This window comes from Oncorhynchus nerka, linkage group LG20 (genome assembly GCF_034236695.1).
Source record: "Oncorhynchus nerka isolate Pitt River linkage group LG20, Oner_Uvic_2.0, whole genome shotgun sequence".
NCBI lineage: Eukaryota > Metazoa > Chordata > Actinopteri > Salmoniformes > Salmonidae > Oncorhynchus > Oncorhynchus nerka.
In genome coordinates, this window is record NC_088415.1 from 32,888,829 (window position 1) to 32,914,409 (window position 25,581).

Below are 25,581 nucleotides of genomic sequence, written 5' to 3' on the forward strand. Positions count from 1 at the left end.
ACATAGTGCCCAGGGAACATAGGTCCCAGGGAACATAGGGCCCAGGGAACATAGTGCCCAGGGAACATAGGGCCCAGGGAACAAAGGTCCCAGGGAACATAGTGCCCAGGGAACATAGGGCCCAGGGAACATAGGGCCCAGGGAACAAAGGTCCCAGGGAACATAGTGCCCAGGGAACATAGGGCCCAGGGAACAAAGGTCCCAGGGAACATAGTGCCCAGGGAACATAGGGCCCAGGGAACAAAGGTCCCAGGGAACATAAGGTGGAACCCCGTTTAGCTGCCTGTTGTCATCTGTATTACTTTCAGGCAGGCAGCCCAAACAGACTTCTAAACAAACTGATGGGCTTTACCGTCATCCTCTTTCATAACCCCCATGTAAGATGTTCATAATGACCTAATTGCTTCGTTTCAGACAGGATTATGCTGCATATGGTGTGGATTTAATGAGGATTTATTTTTGTAGTTTCTATTGTTGCCAAGGAATGACGTGATGTGAGCACCTTCATCCAAAAACAAAAACTACAGGAGGAGAAACAGTCTGCAACATTGCTCTCTCATAGGAAAGAATGCTCCTAGTTAGTGTCAGACTTATATTTATATAATATCATTAGAATTCTCCGTTCGCGAGAGGGAAACAATTACGTTTTAACAGCTTTCTCTTTGGCGATAACACAGAGCAATAAATGAGCAATGAATGAATGACTAATGCAGACTAATGCAATTTCCATTTTGTGTTTTATGTATTTCATATTCCATACCGTTCATCATGAGCCATTAAGTCATTCATTTTGTACAAAATGTTGGTAATTTGTAACTCACTAATAAGAGGAAATGCCTCCAGTTAACAGTATGAATTTTGAACTGTTGAATTGTGTTTTCTTCCCCTTGTATCAAATTGTACCTTCTTCCACTGGAGGTTTGAAATTAAGTATTTTGTTTGGGCCCTGGCAACAGTGCAGCGAGGCAGCCTGGATAACAATAACCAATTTGTTTTGCCCTGAAAGGTGTAACCTTGGCTGACCCAGGGTGACCCAGAGGGCTCAGAGTGGCGTGGTCGTTTTGATCTCTTTCAGAGGAAATCACTTATTTTCTCCAGAGTAAAAGAAAAAGGGTTAGGACTGGTCCTGGCCTGTGGCACTTAGTCTGAATGTTTTGTAAACTATTACTCAACAAAGCATCAACTGTGCAGTCATCTTTGATCTAGTCTGTTTGCTTGTCAATGTAAATTTATAGGAATCAGACATAGATGTATTTTCACGGAACATTTCTTAAAAGGGTCGAACATGTGTCTCGTCTACAAGTTCTATGTTAATCTATCACAAGTATCCTTTTCTACTTTGTGAAAATACAAACCTCCAGATTTATGACGCTCCTCTAGACCTTGTCAGATGCTGACTGGGATAAAGGCATAAACCATGTTCGGCTACACATTGAGGTCATGGTCTTCTATGTCGGTTGCTGTCTTGGGCGGTCAGTCGTCCTTTGACTATATCTGTGTGGGAGGTTGCCAGATCTCATCTTCTGACTCTACCTGTGTGGGAGGTTGCCAGATCTCATCTTCTGACTCTACCTGTGCGGGAGGTTGCCAGATCTCATCTTCTGACTCTACCTGTGCGGGAGGTTACCAGATCTCATCTTCTGACTGTACCTGTGCGGGAGGTTGCCAGATCTCATCTTCTGACTGTACCTGTGTGGGAGGTTGCCAGGTCTGTCTCAGGCTGGATCTTAGATGATCATAGGGGGATTAATGCAGATGCTCTGTACATTAAAGCCACAGCTGAGTGTGCAGCTACCCAGCCCAGTTAACTCATTCAAACAGGTCACCATCTGAACATGTGGGAGGCATCTCCATTATCCTACCTGCCTAGTCATCTACAGACTTGTGATTGTATGTGCGCAGACAGATAATAGTTAAGTACAACTGTAAAAGTTGATGACATAATGGCATGATATGACGATAATGGCTTTAGTAATGTGAGCACTCATACATTTAAGAAGGATTTAGCAGGATTAGACATATCCTTTGGTTTTCCTGTCTGCAGTTACCTGTCCCTTATTGCGCATGCATGCACACACACACACACACACACACACACACACACACACACACACACACACACACACACACACACACACACACACACACACCACGTCAATCCTGATGCACATCTTATCCACCCCTCCCCTCCACTCTCATCTACATGATAAGACTCTAGCTCACACACTATCTACTCTGCACTGAAAAACAAGAACCTCATCAACCATAGCCTTAGAGCATAGTAATTCCATTCACTCATGCTAACGTTCCAACTCATCTAACCCTCTAACCCAAATCAAATCAAAATTTATTTCTCACATACACATGGTTAGCAGATGTTTATGCGAGTGTAGCGAAATGCTTGTGCTTCTAGTTCCGACAATGCAGTAATAACCAACGAGTAATCTAACCTAACAATTTCACAACAACTACCTTATACACACAAGTGTAAAGGGATGAAGAATATGTACAGAATGATGGTACAGAACGGCATAGGCAAGATGCAGTAGATGGTATAGAGTACAGTATATACATATGAGATGAGTAATGTAGTGTTTGTAAACATATAAAAGTGGCATTGTTTAAAGTGGCTAGTGATACATGTATTACATAAAGATGCAGTAGATGCAGTAGATGATATAGAGTACAGTATATACATATGAGATGAGTAATGTAGGGTATGTAAACAAGATGCAGTAGATGATATAGAGTACAGTATATACATGAGATGAGTAATGTAGGGTATGTAAACAAGATGCAGTAGATGATATAGAGTACAGTATATACATATGAGATGAGTAATGTAGGGAATGTAAACAAGATGCAGTAGATGATATAGAGTACAGTATATACATATGAGATGAGTAATGTAGGGAATGTAAACAAGATGCAGTAGATGATATAGAGTACAGTATATACATATGAGATGAGTAATGTAGGGTATGTAAACAAGATGCAGTAGATGATATAGAGTACAGTATATACATATGAGATGAGTAATGTAGGGAATGTAAACAAGATGCAGTAGATGATATAGAGTACAGTATATACATATGAGATGAGTAATGTAGGGAATGTAAACATTATATTAAGTGGCAACCCTCATCTAACACGCATCTCTGAGAAAACAACAGGAGTGTGTTTTATTTCAGCTAGTCTCATAATGTTCCTTAGATTAGAACCATTCACATTCATGCATGCATAGTAATACTGTATCCTTGCCTATCTGCTGACCAACCAGAGGTCGGTCTCTCTCTCTCTCTCTCTCTCTCTCTCTCTCTCTCTCTCTCTCTCTCTCGTGGTGCTAGCGCCTGGGGCTGTGGTCAGGTGAATTCCTGGGGCCAGCCCACAATGTTCTCCGGGTTGCTAGTGCTGAAATGTGGTGTAAAACTCCCCCATCTGATCCCCTGTGGAGTTGGCATGGTCAATGCCCAGAGACCCTGCTGGGCCTGTGGTGGTGACTGAAACCTAGCCGGAGTTGCCTGGAGGGGAAAAGAGGGGGAATGAGCTGGGCACCAACTCGGTCCTGTGTGGCTCAAGCACTTGCAACATCAGGTTTGTGGGTTCGTTTTCCACTGGGGCCACCCACACGAAATGGATGTTGCTTTGGATACATATAAAATGGTGTGGTAGAGTCCCATTGCCGAAGTATATGATGCCATTTGGTTGCATAGTGGGGCTGTGTGCTTATCTAATAGGAGAAGCCTGTATTGCAGCCTGCAGCTGTATTTTCTCACTCTCTTTCTTTACCCTTTCCTTTTCCTCCGGATTCACAGTTTAACTGAAGTCCTTTCATGACGACTAGGGTCATAAATTAAACATTACCTGGGCTTCCCCTATGTGTCTGTTCAAGTAAAAATAGCCCCGTTTGTGTGTAGAGTGATGCCCATGCACACCGCTAGGCCCTTAATGAAGTAAGTGTTACTGCCGTACCCATTTGAAAAACTATGCTGATGCTTATGCATCACTTACAGCTCCCAGGCTCCCCTGACACGGTGGCCTGACTTTCTCTGGCTCCCCAGTGACTCTCAGTTCATCTGGTTGTATAAGGGCTCACAATTACCTGGAGATTTGGGTTTGGGACATTTCCATATTTCTTCTGAAGGATGTTATCATAATTACACAGGCCAGGCTGACAGACTTTACAGTTTGGATATAAATGGTCATTACTATGAATCCTTTCAAATGATGTCTGTTACAAGCCAGGAGGGATTTCTTTTAAAGGGCATTTTTATACGTTGTCTGATTATTCCTGGTTATAAATACAACTCTAGAGAAACCATTAAGATTCATGAAATGAAGGTTCACGACAGAAGAGTAGTGCCCATGGTGATTCTTAATTCTAAATGAGATGAAATTCCAACACATCCTCAGATTTAAGAAAAAGTGTATGATCAGGCTTCATTTTACCGCCCCAAATGTTAATAAGGAGCATTAGACATTCCCAGAAAGTGGCTTCCACCCTGCAAGGTAAATACACTTCATAGATGAAACCTGGGTAAACCTCTGTTTCTCTGTACCTTTGAACTCTTGAAGGTTTCAATTCTATCAGCCACAGAGATATCCATCTTTACGGATGAGCTTTTATCAGATTTCTAAATGTTCATCATTATCTGACTTAGCCTGTAGTAGAATGATTGGGAGATAACAATTCAATCTTAATGCGAGACCATAATTGCACTTTTGATTGAAAAGAAATAACACAGAGGAGCTATGGAACATAATTATAGAGCATTATCTGTCTCAAAACATACATCTAAACATAAATGCATCAGCACAGTAGATTCAATCCTAGAGGAAAGAGAATATAATACGCATTTCTTCTGTCTGATACTGATGCCGTGCTGAATCTAATCCCCATGTTCCAAAAGCCGAGGTGTGAAAAAGTGGCTCAGTTTTTAGGCTTTTGTTCCAGGTAACGTGGGAAGGAAGAAACAGATGCTTTGATTCGAGCACATTTCAAGTCTCATTCCCAGTAGGCCCTCACTGCTAATGGTTTATAAAACACATGATCAGTGATACAGTGTTCTGGAGGAGAGTGGAAAAGCAAACTCTTTCAAGTTGACAAGCAGCCATGGTATAATGAAAGAACAGGAACATGCTGATTCTTGTTTGTGTTTCCTTTTGTTCAGCTTTTATTGATTCTTGAAAAGAAAAAAAAAGGAGGAAGTAGAGGCTATAACACAAATACATATTAAATATGGGACAATATCCTCTGGAGGAGGAAAACAATAGAGTCCTGCTGTGAATTGAAAGTAAATGTATCGTTTGAGGGATGTTACAGGCAGGTGACGTGAAGTTCAGACTGCTTGGAGATATCCCTTGCTGTCTCTCAGAAGATGTGAAAACCATTTTGTGAGCTGTGGCCAGGGCAATTCATATTTTTTTCTGTGTCTATTCCTTGTATACTTCGGCTGTCCCCATAGGAGAACCCTTTTCGGTTCCAGGTAGAACCCTTTTGGATCCAGGTAGAACTCTTTTGGGTTCCATGCAGAACTCTCTGGGGAAAAGGTTCTTCTACTTGGAACCCTATGGGTTCTAAATGGAACTAAACTGGTTCTTCAAAGGGTTCTCCTATGAGGACAGCCGAAGAACCCTTTAGGGTTCCAGATAGCACGTTTTTTTCTAAGATTGTACACATGGGTATAGCAATAGGCACATCCAGGCAGTCGTGCAGACAAATTGGACAGGGTACAAACTGGTTTCAAAAAGGAGTATGTATAGGCTTTAATATGTAGATCAGAAAGGTCATGATAATAGCGATGATGTTACACCAGACTTGTGGGGGCACAAAGATATGGGGAAGATGTGACAAATAAACTGAATTTTCTAAAGGCTATTGCTCAATAGGTTGTTTGCAAAGCAGTGCGATGTGATTGCTCTCTTGATCTCTTAGAATGTGATTGGCTCATGGCTTTTTCTTTGGAGTTTGGTGTTGGATTGACAGCCTACAACAACTCCATTAACCTATTAGATATCATCAAATCAAATTCTGATGACTGCTGGAGAAAATAATAGTTCCGAATAATTGACTCGGCAAAAAGGATGATACTTTAGTAGACCTATGAGAGCCAATCATGGTTGACGGTGCAAGCGCAGTGGCTACAAGTCGCTATAATGAACCTACGATTTATTGTACAGTGGCTACAACCTGTGCAATGTGAATGGGGTGCTACAGTATCAACTGCACTCCTTTATTTGTAAATCACTGTATCTGTCTCTTGGACGTTTAGAGTATTTTTCCCTCGCGCAACGCTCATTTCCCTTGTCAATGAATGAGAAAACTGGTCTACTTGATGGTGGTGGTGTGGCGCGCAGTCCATTGTTTGCACATGGTCCCCGAGTCTGACCTCTCAACCGCGGAAGCCGTCTCCATGGCAACCCCGACTACGGTCCAACCAGCAGCTGATTGTAAATTCCTGCAGAATAAGAAATCCTTGCAAGTAGTTGGAGAAAGAGAGAGAGCGCGTGAGGGAGAGCAGGAGCAATGCGCGGATCGTAATCTCTCCTCCCCCTTCTCCTCTCCGCTCCGCTCCATCTCTCTCAACTCTCTCTCTCCCTCTCTCTTATATTGAAATTGGCCAGGGTAGAACATGATCACAGAACACCGCTTCAGTATTGCTGCACATTGTCGGGCATTTCGCAAAACCCGATCACTTGAAACAGAATAAGCAGACATAAAGGAAAGGACTTCAGAGTCCCACATTATATTTTTAAAGGTGGACCAACACTTTAAAAAAAAGACCGTCCGATTGCGCGTGTTGAGCGTTGCAATCTAGCTAGGTGTTTAATAACTACAACAGTCTAACTACAGTATCAAGTAGCTATGCATATGCACGTTATAATGCGCGCGAGCATTGGATTAGTCGGTTTCTGTCTGGTCGCCTTTGTCCAACAGCCAGCTCGCGCTTCAGGAAGCAAATCCACTCAAGGTACGTTTTCCCATCAAAAATACCTTTATTCCTTCAAGCTTTATTTTTCTGGAGCGTAGTAGCCTAACCCTAGCCTATGCTATGGTGATTTAGTGCAGATATCACTACCTCAATTTGCAGTGCATGGTGAATATGTATGCTTATACCTGACAAATTTCTAATTAAGTTACACATGAGATAGCCGTTAAAGATTACACACACACAAATAACTTCAACATAAAATGAATAAGTATGGCTCATTAATCCTACTCAAAATGATATAAAGGTTATAATTTCAAATAAGAGGCACACTGGTGAAGAACATTTAGAACTATTTTAGTAGGCAAATGCAAAAAAAAGTGTATTCTAAGTTCTACCAAGGAAACTCCACTCTGTTTAAATATGGTTTTTGCACTGGCATTTGTCAATGCTGTTCAGAGATATAAAGTATTCTGGGAATTTCACCAACTACAGTACTCAATTATTCTCACATTGCATGCCCAGACTATATTTGTCTCTCCACAATGGTTAATCTACCGCTGCACTTTTCTGAGACTTTGGCACAACATTGTCAAATGAACCTGTTTTATAGGTCTGATTTAAAACGGTTAATAAATGTCTAAATCCCCCTGACACTCCCATTCTCTAACCATGAAGAATAACTGGGGACACTTCAAACCACAACAACAACAACAACAACAACAGTGTGAACAGAACAGGTTTGTTGTGAACTTCATGAGCAGAGTAGTGGTTCATGAAAGAAAGAGCATCATGAGGTATTTGACACTACTGTGTAACACTCACAGGGAGCGACAGGGCTCTCTCAAAGCCTCCACTGAGCTCGGCTACAATACTGCACCCGGGTTTGGTTCCTTTCTGATTTATCACACACCGTGCCTGAGGAGTTTAAGGTGATACAACTCTGAATCCGCATCGATGTGTTCAGACTCCAAATTATGACGATGGTTATCAGAATTAGGGCATTGAAAAGCCAATGAAAATGCATGCGTGATGCATGTCATTGGGCAGCGTTTTACTTGCAGTAATAAAAGTCATCCGTTTATACAATAAAAGGACTGGAATATGTTGCTGCCTGGGTGCCGTTTCCTCATCCATGTACTCTTCCCCTATTCTGCCTGTTTCTCTCTTGAAAAAAGAACCATAATAAGGACAATATGTTTATGTCAATCTGTAGCAACATTTTGTTACGTTACATCCTTATTATAAAATGGATTAAATACAACATTTTCCTCTTCAATCTACACACAATACCCCATAATGACGAGGCAAAAACAGGTTTAGATATTTTTTTAAATGTATTACAAATAAAAACTGAAATACCTTATTTACATTAGTATTCCGACCCTTTGCTATGAGACTCGAAATTGAGCTCAGGTGCATCCTGTTTCCATTGATCATCCTTGAGATGTTTCTACAACTTGATTGGAGTCCACCTGTGGTAAATTCAATTGATTGGACATGATTTGAAAAGGCACACACCTGTCTGTATAAGGTCCCACAGTTGACAGGGCATGTCAGAGGAAAAATCAAGCCATGAGGTTGAAGGAATTGTCCATAGAGTTCCAAGACAGGATTGTGTCAAGGCACAGGTCTGGGGAAGTGCATCAAAAAAATGCTGCAGCATTGAATGTCCCCAAGAACACAGTGGCCTCCATCATTTTAAAAGCTTGGAACCACTCTTCCAAGAGCTGGCCTCCCGACCAAACTGAGCAATCGGGGGAGGTGGTCCTTGGTCAGGGAGGTGACCATGAACCCAATAGTCACTCTGACATAGCTCCAGAGTTCCTCTGTGGAGATAGGACAACCTTCCAGAAGGACAACCATCTCTGCAGCACTCGATAAATCAGGTCTTTATGGTAAAGTGGCCGTAAGAAAGCCATTCCTCAGTAAAAGGCACATGACAGCCCGCTTGGAGTTTGCCAAAAGGCACGAAAAGGACTCTCAGACCACAAGATTCTCTGGTCTGATGAAACCAAGATTGAACTATTTGTTCTGAATGAAAAGTGTCACATCTGGAGGAAACCTGGCACCATCCCTATGGTGAAGCATGGTTGTGGCAGCAACATGCTGTGGGGATGTTTTTCAGCGGTAGGGACTGGTTGAATAGTCAGGATCGAGGGAAAGATGAACGGAGCAAAGTACAGAGAGATCCTTGATGAAAACCTGCTCCAGAGCGCTCAGGACCTGAAGGTTCACCTTCCAAAAGGACAATGACACTAAGCACACAGCCAAGACAACGCATGAGAGGCTTCGGGACAAGCCAGAGCCCAGACTTGAACCCGATCGAACATCTCTGGAGAGACCTGAAAATAGCTGTGCAGCGACACTCCCATCTAACCTGACAGAGCTTGAGAGGATCTGCAGAGAAGAATTGGAGAAACTCCCCAAATGCAAGTGTGCTAAGCTTGTACCATCATACCCAAGAAGACTTGAGGCTATAATTGTTGTCAAAGGTGCTTCAACAAAGTACTTAGTAAAGGGTCTGAATACTTATGTAAATATGATATTTCACTTTTTAAAATTTTTAATACATTTGCAAACATTTCTAAAAACCTGTTTTTGTTTTGTCATGATGGGGTATTGTATGTAGATTGATGAGGGGAAAAAACAATTGAATCCATTTTTAGAATAAAGCTGTAACGTAACAAAATGTGTAAAAGTCAAGGGGTCTGAATACTTTCCAAATGCACTGTATATATGCAAGAGACAGAGCACAGCACAGTGCGTGTGGGCAAGCCTCAGCAGCTTTGATTGTTTTTGGTGATGTTTCACACACGGAGAGACACAAAAAGATAGGCAAGGAGTGAAGGAGGAGGGGGGAGGGGGAGTGACTATTTTGCATCCTGGGTGGTCTGCCCCCACTTGTGGGAAAGCCCAATATTTACATTTTGCAATTAGAACGACTTTTTCCTCACTTAATTTTCCACAACATCGATTACACACTCCCTTATTTTGTGGAATGTTACCAGAACAGTGTTGTCACTAAGTAATGGCATGCACCTGTTTGTAGCCTAGGTGACAAGCAGCACCACCATCATAGCCTGGCATTGGTTCTAGAAATGTGTGTCTGTCAGTCTACTATTGATAAGATATGGCACACCACAGTCTAAGCTTTTTGACATGAGAAGTCTGAAGCGCAGGTCGAAATGTGTTAGTGTAGTATGTGCCAAACTAAGCATGGCCTGATAGTGATCATGTGTTGTTCATGTTCATGGACATATCTTTTTGATGGACCCTGGTTGTTGAGAGTAATATTTAATGCAGTGGATTGAAAAATAAAAATGCAGTAATGAGAATGGACCCTGTGAAACAGAAATCTTAAAACTGGGAAGATAGTCTAAGAATAATGTGCAGTTAGTAATATTTTAATATTATGGCTTTTTATATTTAGACATTTGAGAGAGAGAGAGAGAGAGAGAGATGCTGAAAAAAATAAGCACAATTTGTCAGCTTAATATTTATTTAACACAGATGTTGGCGACAAGCCTCTATGTCCTTCATCAATGTCAGCTTAATTACAGGTCTGCCTTCAGGCCAGGCCATCAATCGTTATCTCATCTAAAAAGAGAAATGGAACAAAGGAGTGATGCGGAGGATGTGGTGAAGAAGAGGTAGAAAAAGAGGGAGATGAAGAAGGGAAATTGGATAGATTAGAGGGGCAGGCTGAGAGCGAGAGAGAGAGAGAAAAAAAGGGAAAGAGTGAAGGGCCTTGGACGACAAGGCTAATAACTGAGACTTTGAGCTGAGCTCAAGTCGAAGGCTCCTGGCTATCTAATACAATGCCAAGGCAACTGTTGGTGAGGTTCTGACATGCTGTGGTGCGGTGCAGAGCGGGGACTTTGTTGGTTGTAACCTCTGCTGGTGTTACCTGGGGGTCTCTCTGGCAGACAGGGGCAGCAGCCCTCAGCCGTGAGCCCTGGGTCTGGCCACAATGTGGGAACCAACCAGCCCTATCCTGGAGGGAACGACTCAGCAAAATGAGGCCCGAGGGAGGGAGGCCTACCTAGAAGTGGTGTGTCTTCCACAAAGAAGGGGATGGAAGGAAGGCCGGAGCCCCCCCTTTTATTTTTCTCGCTCCTCTTCTTTGTTTGCTTTGTCTTCTTTTTCTTTCCTTTATACTTAATGAAGTAGCCATGTCTTGTTCCACCGTCTGTCATAGGCTATGTCTGTGTGTGTTAAAGGCATCCACAAACTCTTGTAAATGGGGATCCTATTCCTCACTTTGTTGTCCTCTGGTTTAAAATATTTAAACCTGTCCATTCGTCATACATTCTCTGTTGTGGAAGATCGAGATGTTGATAGGTTTGCTTTGCTTTTTTTCAGCAAAGGTTGCAGGCATTTACCTGTGAACGTCAAAGCTGTACAATTAATGAAGATGTCAAATACCGACATCTCTTGTGATCTATCAGTAATGGTTCCTGGTAACCACATATGAAGCCACATGAAAAGATCTGCAAACATATTTTCTTCCTGCTCATCTTTCTGAGCTTAGACCACCCTAAGAACACCACAGAAGAAGAATGCAGCTCTTGTGGAGACAGCATTCTGTTCTCTGTGAATGTGATCATCGTGGACCATGGCCAGTCCTTTCTCACCACTTCCCAATCGTATTGTGACAACACTTCGACACACTTTTCTCATCACATTCACTCTGTTAGGTGCTGTTTCTGTGCTTCATGCATTGCTCTAGACAGCAGTGGTATTTGTTGTGCTATTACATGACTGTTGTCTACTCACAGGGTGGATATGTGCCTTAAATCATACTGATGCAAAAGTTCCTTTCTGTTTGCCAACTCAGGGGTTTTGGCATATGGATTTGACACACAGAACACTTTGTCTTTATTATTTACTCAATATAGCTCCAGGTCACATGGTTGAATTGAGGTTGAATAGATGTTCTCTTGAGATACTGTCCTTTTCTTCTTGTTAATCTATACATCACCGTGCCCGTGGAAGTCTGTCAGGGTCATTGATCTTCATGAGTGTAGAGCAGACAAACAATTAAGCCGTGCTTTCCCACCCAGAGAATGGATACTCCGATACGACCTGCCTGAGAAGTGGTGCCCCAATACCCCTGTACATGTTGTTACAGAGCAGTTGTGTGAAAGGAGGGAGATCATAATCTTTGCAGTGCAGTTGAGTAGTTGAAACCATTGATGACAGTTCCGTCCAAAACAACAATACTTAATGACTAGTGAAAATAGCTTTGATCTTTAAGGTGGTGAGGTTAAGACAAGCATAGACCTGATACTAGTTTAGTTTGCATTTTGATATACTGTATTTACCCACTAAGTGTATTTACAGGAAATGTGCTTTCCCCACTTGACTGCCTTACAGTATAGTGCCTGGTGTATAGTAATGAGAAAGTTTTAAGTATTCAGGGGTATAGATTGGCCTATTTATTCTTAATGAATAAGTGAAGAGGTATGCATGCAACTAACTGAACACAATCTTATATTGAGTAATTCCATATGAAACCAGGAAGGATTGTTGACATATATTTAACAGCTGTATCTAAAAGCATAATTGAGAAATAATTAATCAAAATTAGCATATTTATGACATTTTGGCCTTATCCAGCACTCCTTTAAGAGTCCTAAATGTTTCAAATGTAGGTGCTACAAAGCTAAAATTGGTGCCATATGAAGCTTCACCATATGTTGTGTAATATGAGTAGAATTTGAATTTAAAAAATAATGATAATAATAAATAAATGTATGAATATTGATTTTTTTTAAATGAATATTGAAAAACTATTTTTATTTTATTTATCAATTTCTTCAATATATAGTTGAACATAATTATACTCTTTGGGCATATCAAAGTTCCAGATTGAGATTGTTGCTTTGTAGCACCGACAGATGAACCGTTAGGGAGTCAAAATGTCCTAAATAAGCCAACTTTGATATATTATTTCTCAATTATACTTTTAGATTCAAATATATGTCAACAATCCTTCCTCTAAAGGAATGTGAAAATCCCCCAAATCATGGTATTTTTTTGCCCTGTTTTCACATGGAATCACTTTTCTATGTTTATTGCCTATGATGTTATTGTTTATAAGTTGCTGTTTGACAGAGGTTCTAGAGGGGTATACTGTAGTCAGAGCATGGTAGAGATACACATAGTCAGCCAGTTATCATGCATGTTTACAGCCATGTGTAAAAGCTGGGATGTCTGGTACAGGCCAGAGCAGTTCAGTAGCCCCAGTACTGGTCAGTCACTCACTTGTATCCTGGCTACTGGAATTTAAAACCAATACATATTATTTTGCCAGCAGTGTTTCAAAGATTCAGATTCAGGCCAAGGAAAATACTGTAAGGCATCCCTATTCTTTCTCTGTAACGGACCCACTCTTGGTTACTAAAGAGTTCATGTCCGAAGCGTTTGTGGCAAATTAATAGATCTGGCCTGGGTGGTGGGTCTGGCCTGGGTGATGGGTCTGGCCTGGGTGGTGGGTCTGGCCTGGGTGGTGGGTCTGGCCTGGGTGATGGGTCTGGCCTGGGTGGTGGGTCTGGCCTGGGTGGTGGGTCTGGCCTGGGTGATGGGTCTGGCCTGGGTGATGGGTCTGGCCTGGGTGGTGGGTCTGGCCTGGGTGATGGGTCTGGCCTGGGTGATGGGTCTGGCCTGGGTGATGGGGAGGTTTATTAGTCTGATCCTCTGGGTAAAATATTTTGTTGTGTTGAGTTCAAGAAAAACTTGTGTGTTTGCCTAGATTGAAAAAATGCTTGTGTTTTGAAACCCATTTGACAGTGCTGTCAGACACGGGGTTGAGGCTCTGTTTGCTTGAAAGTGTTTGTTACACTATAGATTGTTTAAAAAAAACAATGCTTGTGGTAGCCAGAGAAAACGGTTTTCCATTTGACAGTGCTGTCAGACACGGGTTGAATTATACTGCAGAATATGGTGCTCTGAAAAATAAATATGTATCTAAAGTTATTTAGCTTTAATTTTTGAAAAGCCTTCTGGAGTTGATTTGGGGGTTTGACTGAAGTAGTGGAATTTCTGGCTCCTGCTTTAGTAACTAAGCATTGTTTTGACATGTCCTATTGAGTCTGCAGGTTTGGGTCGTCATGGGGCACTCAGAACCTGCCTATGGCTGCAGACATCATACATACCTGCCCAGTGCACAGGGGAAGCAATCAGTATTTTTTTTACATGCCTCTTAACTCTGTCATGGCACCTTTTCTTCTCCCCTGGAGCAGAGAAACCTCTATATCAGCACCCAGCAGATAAACCCCGCAGTGACCAGCGTTCCAGCACTCGTAGTCTCAATTAGATGGTCTTAATGCTGACAGAGGAGGTAGCTTCCACATGGACAGGATAGGAGGAGTGAATCTCCTCTTGAAACAGACTGAAATCTTTGGACCAATGATGTCTCATACTCTCAGAAAACCTACATGATATTTGACCTTTCCCTTCCTACACACATAGACAAACACATGAAAACACCAACATTAACTGACAAGATTACACACAACACATACATGAAGACACACATGAGTCCAAACAATGAGGCCAGACTCAGGCTGTTCCTCCACACGCTCCCTGACTGAGACCCCTAGCTCTTAGAAGCCCATTTATTTATTGGGCCGTAATGTAAACAGTGTGCTCCAAATGAGGCTTGTAATACATTTCCTTTGCGCTTCGGTGGGACGTCTGATAGCTCTCTCTCTCTCTCTCTCTCTCTCTCTCTCTCTCTCTCTGTACCCTTTGTTCTCTGTGCGGATGCGGAGGCGCTGCGTCCCCATTGGTTAGTGGGAGGATAAAGAGCAGAGTTGATGGTACACTGAACCCGAGCTACTCTACAACTCCCTCTCAAAGTGCTGAGAGCTCCAGCATGGACAGGGGAGAGCTTCCAAGGCACTGGAGGGCCGGCCTGTCCATCCCCCGTTAGGAGCCGACAGCTGGGGCTGCTCTCAAATCATTAATCCCACCATTTGTTTTTCTGTTCCATGACTCACTGATTGGCAATGGTGTGATCCAGGACCAAAAGTAAGTGTCTACTCTGTGGGATTGTCTGCTTTAGTTCTCTGTTTTCTCCACTGCTGAGGCTCAACATGGTTTGAGTGGAGAGGAGAAGAGAGGAGAGCCTAGCTGCCATTGTCCCAGACCGTTCCTCCTCCTCCTCCTCACAACACTCCCTCCTGAGACCCCTTTGGCCTGGCCTAATAATACAACTGCGCCTCTTTTTGAGTTTTTGGGTCAGTGAGGGACGTCTGTAGACTGGTCTGTGATGGTCAGTCAGTCAGTGTTGTTGGAGGGGGGTTGGGGGGCCAGAAAGAGCCTTGTTTACAGACTGCTTGTGTTTACATTCCTTGAGGCTAGAACCAGCTTTGGGGACTGCTGTAAATGAAAGGAAATGCTCTTATTCTGCTTAGTAATGGAAAAACCCAACACATCAAGGAATGTTTCAAACAAAAAAAACTAATTTATTTGGTGAGGTACATGGGGTTTAGCTGAAGCTTTTTGGGGCTGAAATGACCGGGGTGACGTCACTGATGAAACAGATACTTCCTTGTTGAGTAGTGCTGAGCGATTAACCAACATTTATTTTTTGGGGAGGTTATTAAACAACTAATTGACCAATGTCGGTTCAATTACTTTAATGTTTTTTGTGTGACCCCAACGCTGTTTCTCTAAAGAGAAATCAAATCATTCCCTGGAGAAATCAACTGAAGAACTGAGGGACACTGTGCTGAAGGGAGTTGTAGTTTTCATTAAGCAAATATTCAACCTAGATCAGTGCAGAAATGTTATAATTCCTCTCTCTAGCAAAGAGGGATACACTTTTACGCCTGCTACGTAAGGTTAGATACACACAGACCGCATAGACCGCATGAGAGAGGAATGTACACAACACAATGTCGAGAGAGAGGGATAGAGACAGTTTGTGAAAGTATGCCTTGTCTTCTTTGAAGAAGTAGAAAAGGATTTGGTCAGACAGCTCTGCAGCTAGGTTAGTTAAATAGGATGACTACAGAGAGAGCAGTATGGGAAGTACAGAGGGAACGTTGTCTGGCTGTTTGACTGCTACTGCCTGAGATGAGATGATGACCTTAAGGAATTAAAAAGAAAAAGTCATCATATAAAAACTAAGTCATATACAGAACTGAAATATTGTATTATTTCATAGTAATGTCTATCCATTGTGGACCTGACAGAGACAATGGAATATTTTCAATATTTTGGTAATTGAAAGTTCACAATTTTTGGCTTTGGAATTTCAAAAAGCCCCAAAATTATTTTTATGCTATTGTTTCATAATGCATTTAATGCTTAAAAAATTGATTGAAACCGAAATTGAAAACTGTACTTTAAGAAAATATATATAACCAAAACCAAACCGACCTAGAAAAGCACTAATCGCTCAGGACAATTGGTGAGAGGAGTCATAGGAAAAGCTGTGATCTTCTCAAATTGAGGATGATTGTAGAAAGGTACCCCAGAATGTTAACACTTGATATACACTGAGTGTACAAAACATTAGAAACACCTACTCTTTCCATGACATAGACTGACCAGGTGAAAGCTGTGATCTCTTATTGATGTCACCTGTTAAATCCACTTCAGTCAGTATAGATGAAGGGGAGGAGACAGGTTAAAGAATGATTTTTGAGCCTTGAGACAATTGATAGATGGATTGTATGTGTGCCATTCAGAGGGTGAATGGGCAAGACAAAGATTTAAATGCCTTTGAACAGGGTATGGGGGTAGGTGCCAGGCGCACCAGTTTGAGTGTGTCAAGAACTGCAACGCTGCTGGATTTTTCACACTAAACTGTTTCCCGTGTGTATCAAAAAGGGTCCACCACCCAAAAGACCTCCAGCCAACTTGACACAACTGTGGGAAGCATTGGAGTCAACATGGGCCAGTATCCCTGTGGAACGCTTTCGATACCTTGTAGAGTCCATGGCCCCAACGAATTGAGGCTGTTCTGAGGCCAAAAGGGGGTGCAACTCAATATTAGGAAGGTGTTCCTAATGTTTTGCACACCCAGTGTATAAAACCTATAACTAGAAGTCTAGATGTGATAACATGCTTTTTGTTTGACTTCTATCCGGTAAGAGCATAATCTTGTTAGGAGGTGCCAGACGTTGCACTACCAGACGTTAGGAGGTGCCAGACGTTGCACTACCAGACGTTAGGAGGTGCCAGACGTTGCACTACCAGACGTTAGGAGGTGCCAGACGTTGCACTACCAGACGTTAGGAGGTGCCAGACGTTGCACTACCAGACGTTAGGAGGTGCCAGACGTTGCACTACCAGACGTTAGGAGGTGCCAGACGTTGCACTACCAGACGTTAGGAGGTGCCAGACTACCAGGCGTTAGGAGGTGCCAGGCGTTGCACTACAGACGTTAGGAGGTGCCAGACGTTGCACTACCAGACGTTAGGAGGTGCCAGACATTGCACTACCAGACGTTAGGAGGTGCCAGACGTTGCACTACCAGACGTTAGGAGGTGCCAGACGTTGCACTACCAGACGTTAGGAGGTGCCAGACGTTTGGCAACCAATATCTTCCATACACTACTCTAAGATTGACATTTTTCTATTGACCTTTTATTTTATCCTTAGTAGTTTGAAGTGTGTTGGAGTTCTAATAGGAGAAGCCAGATGGACTGTCTCCCAGTGCAATTCAGTTCTTGTGAAACAGATATCTAATGAATGTAACATGTCAAAATTAACTATTTTTTCAAATAGTGTTTGTCTCTAATGACACTCTTATGATGCCATTAGAACAAGTATTTCACTCCTCTGCTATTACCTCCGTGAGCTGTATATTTCAGATAAGAGCTGCCATGCTCTACTCTGCATCTCACTCACACACAGAGAGCCATTCACTTTATGCCTCATAGTTTCACAGGAAGCAGCTAAAAATATCGGACTAACACTTCTGCTGTAATTGCTATGTTTCCCTCTTTATAGTAGGTGCTGTATCTTGCTAAAGCAGCCGCCAATGAATGTAATTGCTGTGTGCACAGGGGAGAGTGTCATGTCATTTAGCTCTGGCTTTATAAATAATAAGGTATATAACAGCATTAAGTACCACCCTCCTCGTATATAAAATGAAATGTTATAGAGCTAGAGGCCATAAAAACATGAAGAGTTTGTAAGTTGAGGACATATGCCACGATTGTAGAAACGGTGCTTAAACCTGAATGCATTACTTGTATCCTTCAAGTTGGATGCATTGTTATCATGTATGCGATATTTTTTAATTTAACCAGGTAGGCTAGTTGAGAACAAGTTCTTATTTACAACTGCGACCTGGCAAAGATAAAGCAAAGCAGTGCTACACAAACAACAACACAGAGTTACACATGGAATAAACAAGCGTACAGTCAATAACACAATAGAAAAAAAAGTCTATGTACAGTGTGTGCAAATGGCATGAGGAGGTAAGGCAATAAATAGGCCATAGTAGCGAAGTAATTACAATAAAGCAAATTAACACTGGAGTGATAGATGTGCAGATGATGATGTGCAAGTAGAAATACTGGTGTGCAAAAGAGCAGAAAATTAAATAAAAACTATATGGGGATGAGGTAGGTAGATTGGATGGGCTATTTACAGATGGGCTATGTACAGCTGCAGCGATCGGTTAGCTGCTCAGATAGTTGATGTTTAAAGTTAGTGAGGGAAATTGAAGTCTCTTTAGCGATTTTTGAAATACGTTCCAGTCATTGGCAGCAGAGAACTGTAAGGAAAGGCGGCCAAAGGAGGTGTTGGCTTTGGGGATGACCAGTGAGATATTCCTGCTGGAGCGCGTGCTATGGGTGAGTGTTGTTATCATGACCAGTGAGCTGAGATAAGGTGGAGCTTTACCTAGCAAAAACTTATAGATGACCTGGAGCCAGTGAGTCTGGCGACGAATATGTAGCGAGGGCCAGCCGATGAGAGCATACAGGTCGCAGTGGTGGGTGGTATATGGGGCTTTGGTGACAAAACGGATGGCACTGTGATAGACTGCATCCAGTTTGCAGAGTAGAGTGTTGGAGGCTATTTTGTAGATGACATCGCCAAAGTCGAGGATCAGTAGGATAATCAGTTTTACGAGGGTATGTTTGGCGGTGTGAGTGTAGGAGGCTTGGTTGCAAAAAAAGAAGCCAATTCTAGATTTAATTTTGGATTGGAGATGTTTAATATGAGTCTGGAAGGAGAGTTTACAGTCTAGTCAGACACCTAGGTATTGGTAGTTGTCCACATATTCTAAGTAGTGATGCTAGTCGGGCGGGCGGGTGCGGGCAGAGAATGGTTGAAAAGCATGCATTTAGTTTTACTGGCGTTTAAGAGCAGTTGGAGGCCACGGAAGGAGTGTTGAATGGCATTGAAGCTCGTTTGGAGGTTTGTTAACACAGTGTTCAAAGAAGGGCCAGATGTATACAGAATGGTGTCGTCTGAGTAGAGGTGGATCAGGGATCACCCACAGCAAGAGTGACATCGTTGATATATACAGAGAACAGAGTCGGCCCGAGAATTGAACCCTGTGGTACCCGCATAGAGACTGCCAGAGGTCCAGACAACAGGCCCTCCGATTTGACACACTGAACTCTGTCTGAGAAGTAGTTGGTGAACCAGGCGAGGCAGTCATTTGAGAATCCAAGGCTGTTGAGTCTGCCGATAAGAATACGTGATTGACATATTCGAAAGCCTTGGCCAGGTTGATGAAGACGGCTGCACAGTACTGTCTTTTATCGATGGCGGTTATGATATCATTTAGAACCTTGAGCGTGGCTGAAGTGCACCTGTGACCAGCTCGGAAACCGTATTGCACAGCGGAGAAGGTACGGTGGGATTCGAAATTGTCAGTGATCTGTTTATTGACTTGGCTTTCGAAGACTTTAGAAAGGCAGGACCCTTAGTGGCGCAGGTCCTAATCCAGGCACTTGTCATCTCCCGTCTGGATTACTGCAACTCGCTGTTGGCTGGGCTCCCTGCCTGTGCCATTAAACCCCTACAACTCATCCAGAACGCCGCAGCCCGTCTGGTGTTCAACCTTCCCAAGTTCTCTCACGTCACCCCGCTCCTCCGCTCTCTCCACTGGCTTCCAGTTGAAGCTCGCATCCGCTACAAGACCATGGTGCTTGCCTACGGAGCTGTGAGGGGAACGGCACCTCAGTACCTCCAGGCTCTGATCAGGCCCTACACCCAAACAAGGGCACTGCGTTCTTCCACCTCTGGCCTGCTCGCCTCCCTACCACTGAGGAAGTACAGTTCCCGCTCAGCCCAGTCAAAACTGTTCGCTGCTCTGGCCCCCCAATGGTGGAACAAACTCCCTCACGACGCCAGGACAGCGGAGTCAATCACCATCTTCCGGAGACACCTGAAACCCCACCTCTTTAAGGAATACCTAGGATAGGATAAAGTAATCCTTCTCACCCCCCCTTAAAAGATTTAGATGCACTATTGTAAAGTGGCTGTTCCACTGGATGTCATAAGGTGAATGCACCAATTTGTAAGTCGCTCTGGATAAGAGCGTCTGCTAAATGACTTAAATGTAAATGTAAATGTAGGACAGGATGGATATAGGTCTGTAACAGTTTGGGTCTAGAATGTCACCCCCTTTGAAGAGGGGGATGACCGCGACAGCTTTCCAATCTTTAGGGATCTCGGACAATAGGAAAGAGAGGTTGAACAGACTGGTAATAGGGGTTGCAATAATGGCGGCGGATAATTTTAGAAGAGAGGGTCCAGATTGTCTAACCCAGCTGATATTCTAGGAATATATGCAGTGGCAAAGAATGGACAAAACATATTCCACTCTGGCCTTTCTGAATGAGAGTGTCATGGGTCAATGAATTACTGTAATACGTGTTTTCCGCAGTATAGGAGGGTCTATGAGTCATAGACCAGTATGGCCACCCATGGCACAACCATTCATCCTAATTCTATAGGCACAGCATGGTGCTGCACACGCCGGATGCAGCCCAGGTTGAGCTGAAGCTATAGGGTAGTTTCTCATTCAAAGATGTAAAAATAGAATGTTCTCTCAATGCATCTCCAAGCACTGATGTCTCTAAGCAACACATGCTGAACAAGGACATTATATCTATTCCGACTTAGTTCTTCAGTTGAGAGGCACACATTAATGCACTCCCAGGCATTAATGCACTCACAGAGCTATACTGTTCTAGTATAACATTTACATTTACATTGTAGTCATTAAGCAGGCACTGTTATCCAGAGCGACAGCCAGGAGTAATTAGGGTTAAATGCCTTGCTTAAGGACATATCGACAGATTTTTCACCTAGTCGGACTCAAGAATTCAAACCAGCAACCTTTTGTTTACAGGATCAATGCTCTTAACCAGTACCTGCAGCCCTTAACATGAGCTTGAGTTGCCCTGCATGTCACAATGTAACATCCAAGTGATGAGTCAACATGCTGCCTTGTGAGCATCATCTGGGGTTATTTTGGAATTTAATTCAATTCAAACCATTAATTTAAATTAACATTTGAATTGGCCACACCCCACAGGAAGTAGAAGGAAAAAGGAAGTAGAATTGAATTCATACCAATTCATTGACATTCAACTGAGACAAACATATGAGTCTCATTCCTTTGGCAAATATTTTGCCAAAAGCATCTGCCACCTGTCATGAGATGTTAGGTTGTTCTGTGCCCTCTGAGTGTTTGATCTATTACATTCTGAGATATGTATTTTTTGTTTAATAATTAAGTGTAAGAATCATTAATCATTATAAACAACCTAGAAAATGATAACAATATTTCCAGACCACTATACTTCATTGTTTTAGAATTTAGATTGTTGGTAACCATACATGATGACCAAAATAAACATATTGTAACGGCATTCCTCCTCCTCTGAGGAGGAGAAGCGAGTAGGATCGGAGGACCAATGCGCAGCGTGGTAAGTGTCCATAACGTTTATTTTAAGATATAAACTGAACACTATGAAATACAAAACAATAAACGTGAACGAAAACAAAACAGTACTATGTGGCAACAAACACCCACAACTCAAAAGTGAAACCCAGGCTACCTAAGTATGATTCTCAATCAGAGATAACTAACGACAACTGCCTCTGATTGAGAACCATACTAGGCCGAAACAGAAACCCCAACATAGAAAAACACACATAGACTGCCCACCCCAACTCACGCCCTGACAATACAAAATAAAGACAAAACAAAGGAAATAAAGGTCAGAACGTGATACATATGCATAATGATTTATGGAATCAATTATCCATTTGAATTTCAAAGAATTCCACTGAATTAAATTCTACATTCTTTAGTTAAAATTTATTTCAAATTCTACTTCCTACGGGTGTGGCCAATTCCATTCAAATTCTACTTCCTACGGGTGTGGCCAATTCCATTCAAATTCTACTTCCTACGGGTGTGGCCAATTCCATTCAAATTCTACTTCCTACGGGTGTGGCCAATTCCATTCAAATTCAAGATTTGAATTGGAATTATAGACAAATTCTCAACTCAATTAAGAATTGACCCCAACCCTGCTACACAGCCTAATTTACTGTCTACTGTGGACCCAGTAGAATTGTAGCTAGAGATGGGCACCTGTCCTGCTGTTTGAAGTGAGACAAGGAGGAAACCTCTACTGTCAGATGAGACCTGGCCAGGGGAGTACTCTTCTCTACTCTACTCTACTCTTCTAGGGTTACAGTTGGAAGATACTTCCTAAGCCAGATGTTGATTGTTTTTATTTTATCCTTATTTTACCAGGTAAGTTGACTGAGAACACATTCTCATTTACAGCAACAACCTGGGGAATAGTTATAGGGGACAGGAGGGGGGAATGATTGAGCCAATTGTAAACTGGGGAAGATTAGGTGACCGTGATGGTATGAAGGGCAGATTGGCAATTTAGCCAGGACACCGGGGTTAACACCCCTACTCTTACGATAAGTGCTATGGGATCTTTAGTGACCACAGAAAGTCAGGACACCCGTTTAACATCCCCCTACACAGGGTCATGTCCCCAATCACATCCCTGGGTCATTGGGATATTTGTTTTAGATCAGAGGAAAAGGGGGCCTCCTACTGGCCATCCAACAATACTTCCAGCAGCATCTGGTCTCCGATCCAGGACCAACCCTGGTTAGCTTCAGAAGCAAGCCATCAGTAGGATGCAGGGTAGCATGCTGCTGGTTAAGGAGGAAGAGGTGGGGTCTGGCAAATTTGCTCACATAATCTACCTACAGTACCAAAGGATGAGATTCTATTTCTATGGTACCTACTCACTCTCTGACTCATCCAGGTCCCATGATTAGATTGTCACTGCATCTCTGTTATAGAAAAGCTTACATTTGAAATGTTCATAAAAGCCCTTCTGCTGTTATTTGATTTTGGGCTCTTGGGGTTTTAGCTAATGTTATGAAGGGGACAACCTCCCACAGCCCATTGTCTTACATCAGATCCTCTCATACAGCACTTACAATTATCGTACTTACAACTATCTTACCTGAAGGTCCAAAGTGGATTCTATTTATAAAAGGTTTCAAAAAATAAAATCTACCTACAGAGGTGGTGATTTCAAATGTATCAGCAACTACCACCTACACAGAGTGCTAATGTATCAGCAACTACCACCTACACAGAGTGCTAATGTATCAGCAACTACCACCTACACACAGTGCTAGGTGTTATTGACTGTGGTATACAAGATTTACCGTAACTGTCACTGAATCATAACTTTATAGTTGCTTCTGCAGCTCTTATTTACTTTACATTTTGAACCATTTGTTTTGTTCTTTCTGTTTTGTCCCATTTGGTTTTTATACCATACAGTAAGATCCATCTACAGTAGACTCTCGCTGCATGGTCGGTGGACCCAGCTAGGGAGGGGTCCAGCCAGGTTTGAAGTTGGTGTCATTGTTTTTAGAAGACCAGGATGAAGTCAGTGGTCATGATTCCTAAACATTTAGAGTGTGTGAAGGATGAGTGTAAATAGCCCAAATGGAAGCAGTTTATATTTTTATTCACAACGTTTAAAAGCTTTGCCGAACGTCAAACAGTGTGTCCCTTCATTAGCTGGGGAGGATTTGGGTGGGGGCAGGGGGAGGATGCTAAAATTTGCACTAATGTTGACGTCTGCATTTCATCAAACCCTTTTTTGGACCACCAGTCTCCTGCCCTAGTCGGCCTAATAACCCATGAGACGTGCACTGTGTGCTGTGAGCTGCTATGAACTGTGTGCTGTGAACTGCTATGAGCTGTGTGCTGTGAAATGCTATGAGCTGTGTGTTGTGAGGGGCTGTGACATTCTGCCATGGCTCACACACACCCTCCTCTCCTCTTCACCCTCCACTTCCGCTGCCTAGCTCCATGAAGGAAGGCAAGGCTAGCAGCTTTTTGTAGACCTGACCCCTGCTTCTTCTCCTCCTCTCTCATCAGGGGTCAAGGGTCAACTGCTAGTGCAGCTCAGAGGTCTTGTTGATGTACTGATGGTGTTGGCCCCTGAAGCGCCATCAATACAGCCACTGATATTCTTTTGTTGTTGTTGTTAAGAGCGATGATGGACTGGCCATCCTGTTTATTGTAAGTTTATCTCAAACTATTATGACTGTTAGTCTATAACTGTATGACTCAAAAATGATCTGCATTCTTGTCTGGATTTGGGATTACTCATTTCTGTCTCAGACTCTTGACATTCCTGTTGGACTGATACAAATCTATTTAGTTTAGCATTGATGAGCCACAACAACCCTGGCCTGGCCACATCACTGTTCTGTTTGTCTTAGTCCAGTGGTATTCAAACTTTTTCCACTGGGACCCCATTTATTCCACTAGAATTTCTGGGGACCCCATTTTTTAAAGATTTTTACATATACAAATAGCCTTAAATTCATTACATTTTCATATCTTATCAAAGTGAAAAGACACCAATAAATATATTTACTCAATAACATTTTATTTTTCTAATGATATTTATCAAAAACATTTGTATATTGTCCCATACAATAATCTGTACTCTTTTTGTTTCCGAAATGTTGAATTATTATTTTTTAAACGACCCCGCTGCAGTTCCGGGTCGCGACCCCGACTTTGAATACCACTGCCTTAGTCCTAGCATGCCGTTCTGTTCTGGTCTACCCTATAGGGTGTCCCAGCGTTATTCACTCTTTTTCTGTGGTAGGGGAGGAAGAGGGATGGGCCGGGACAGGGCAGGGGGCGGTCTGGGGGGCTTGAGCAAACAGTGAGGGTCTCAACACACAAAGTAAACATTGCCCTGTGTTTGAACTGTACACCTTGGGTCCAGCAAGTCTCCCACACACTCACTCTCCCCTCAGCCCTATTCCCGACCGGCCCAGCTAAATACACCGCTTATCCCTGGACCTGCCCATAAATAAGAAGGAAAAAGTACCCCCCCACTGAAAGAATCTGCATAGACCAGCATAGGCTAGTCATGACTAGCCTTCGGTGTATTTTGAACAATGGTGACCAGCCTTTTGCTGTGTGCAGGGGGGGGGGGGGGGCGCGGGATGTTCCCCAATGCTGGAAGGCAGGCCTCAAGTGAAAAAGTTTGGGAACCCCCATGCTGGTCAGACCAGCTTGACCATCATCCGATCAGCACTGACCAGCATAGACCAGCAAGGACCAACTTGAAATTTAAGCTGG

At 42.8% G+C, this 25,581-nt stretch overlaps 1 protein-coding gene across 4 annotated transcripts in view; it reads left to right on the forward strand.

The window, feature by feature from the left end:
- The first annotated feature begins 6,556 nt into the window (after nt 1–6,556).
- The window catches only part of LOC115102299 (signal peptide, CUB and EGF-like domain-containing protein 3), a 103,793-nt gene continuing 84,768 nt past the window's right edge, over nt 6,557–25,581 (forward strand). For 2 of the 4 annotated variants that reach the window (XM_029622106.2, XM_029622107.2), the window contains exon 1: nt 6,557–6,971. In XM_029622106.2, coding sequence (XP_029477966.1) covers nt 6,866–6,971 — 106 coding nt within the window. In that variant the 5' untranslated portion in view covers nt 6,557–6,865. The remainder of the gene's footprint in view (nt 6,972–25,581) is intronic. The other 2 variants (XM_029622109.2, XM_029622108.2) reach the window with 2 other exon arrangements.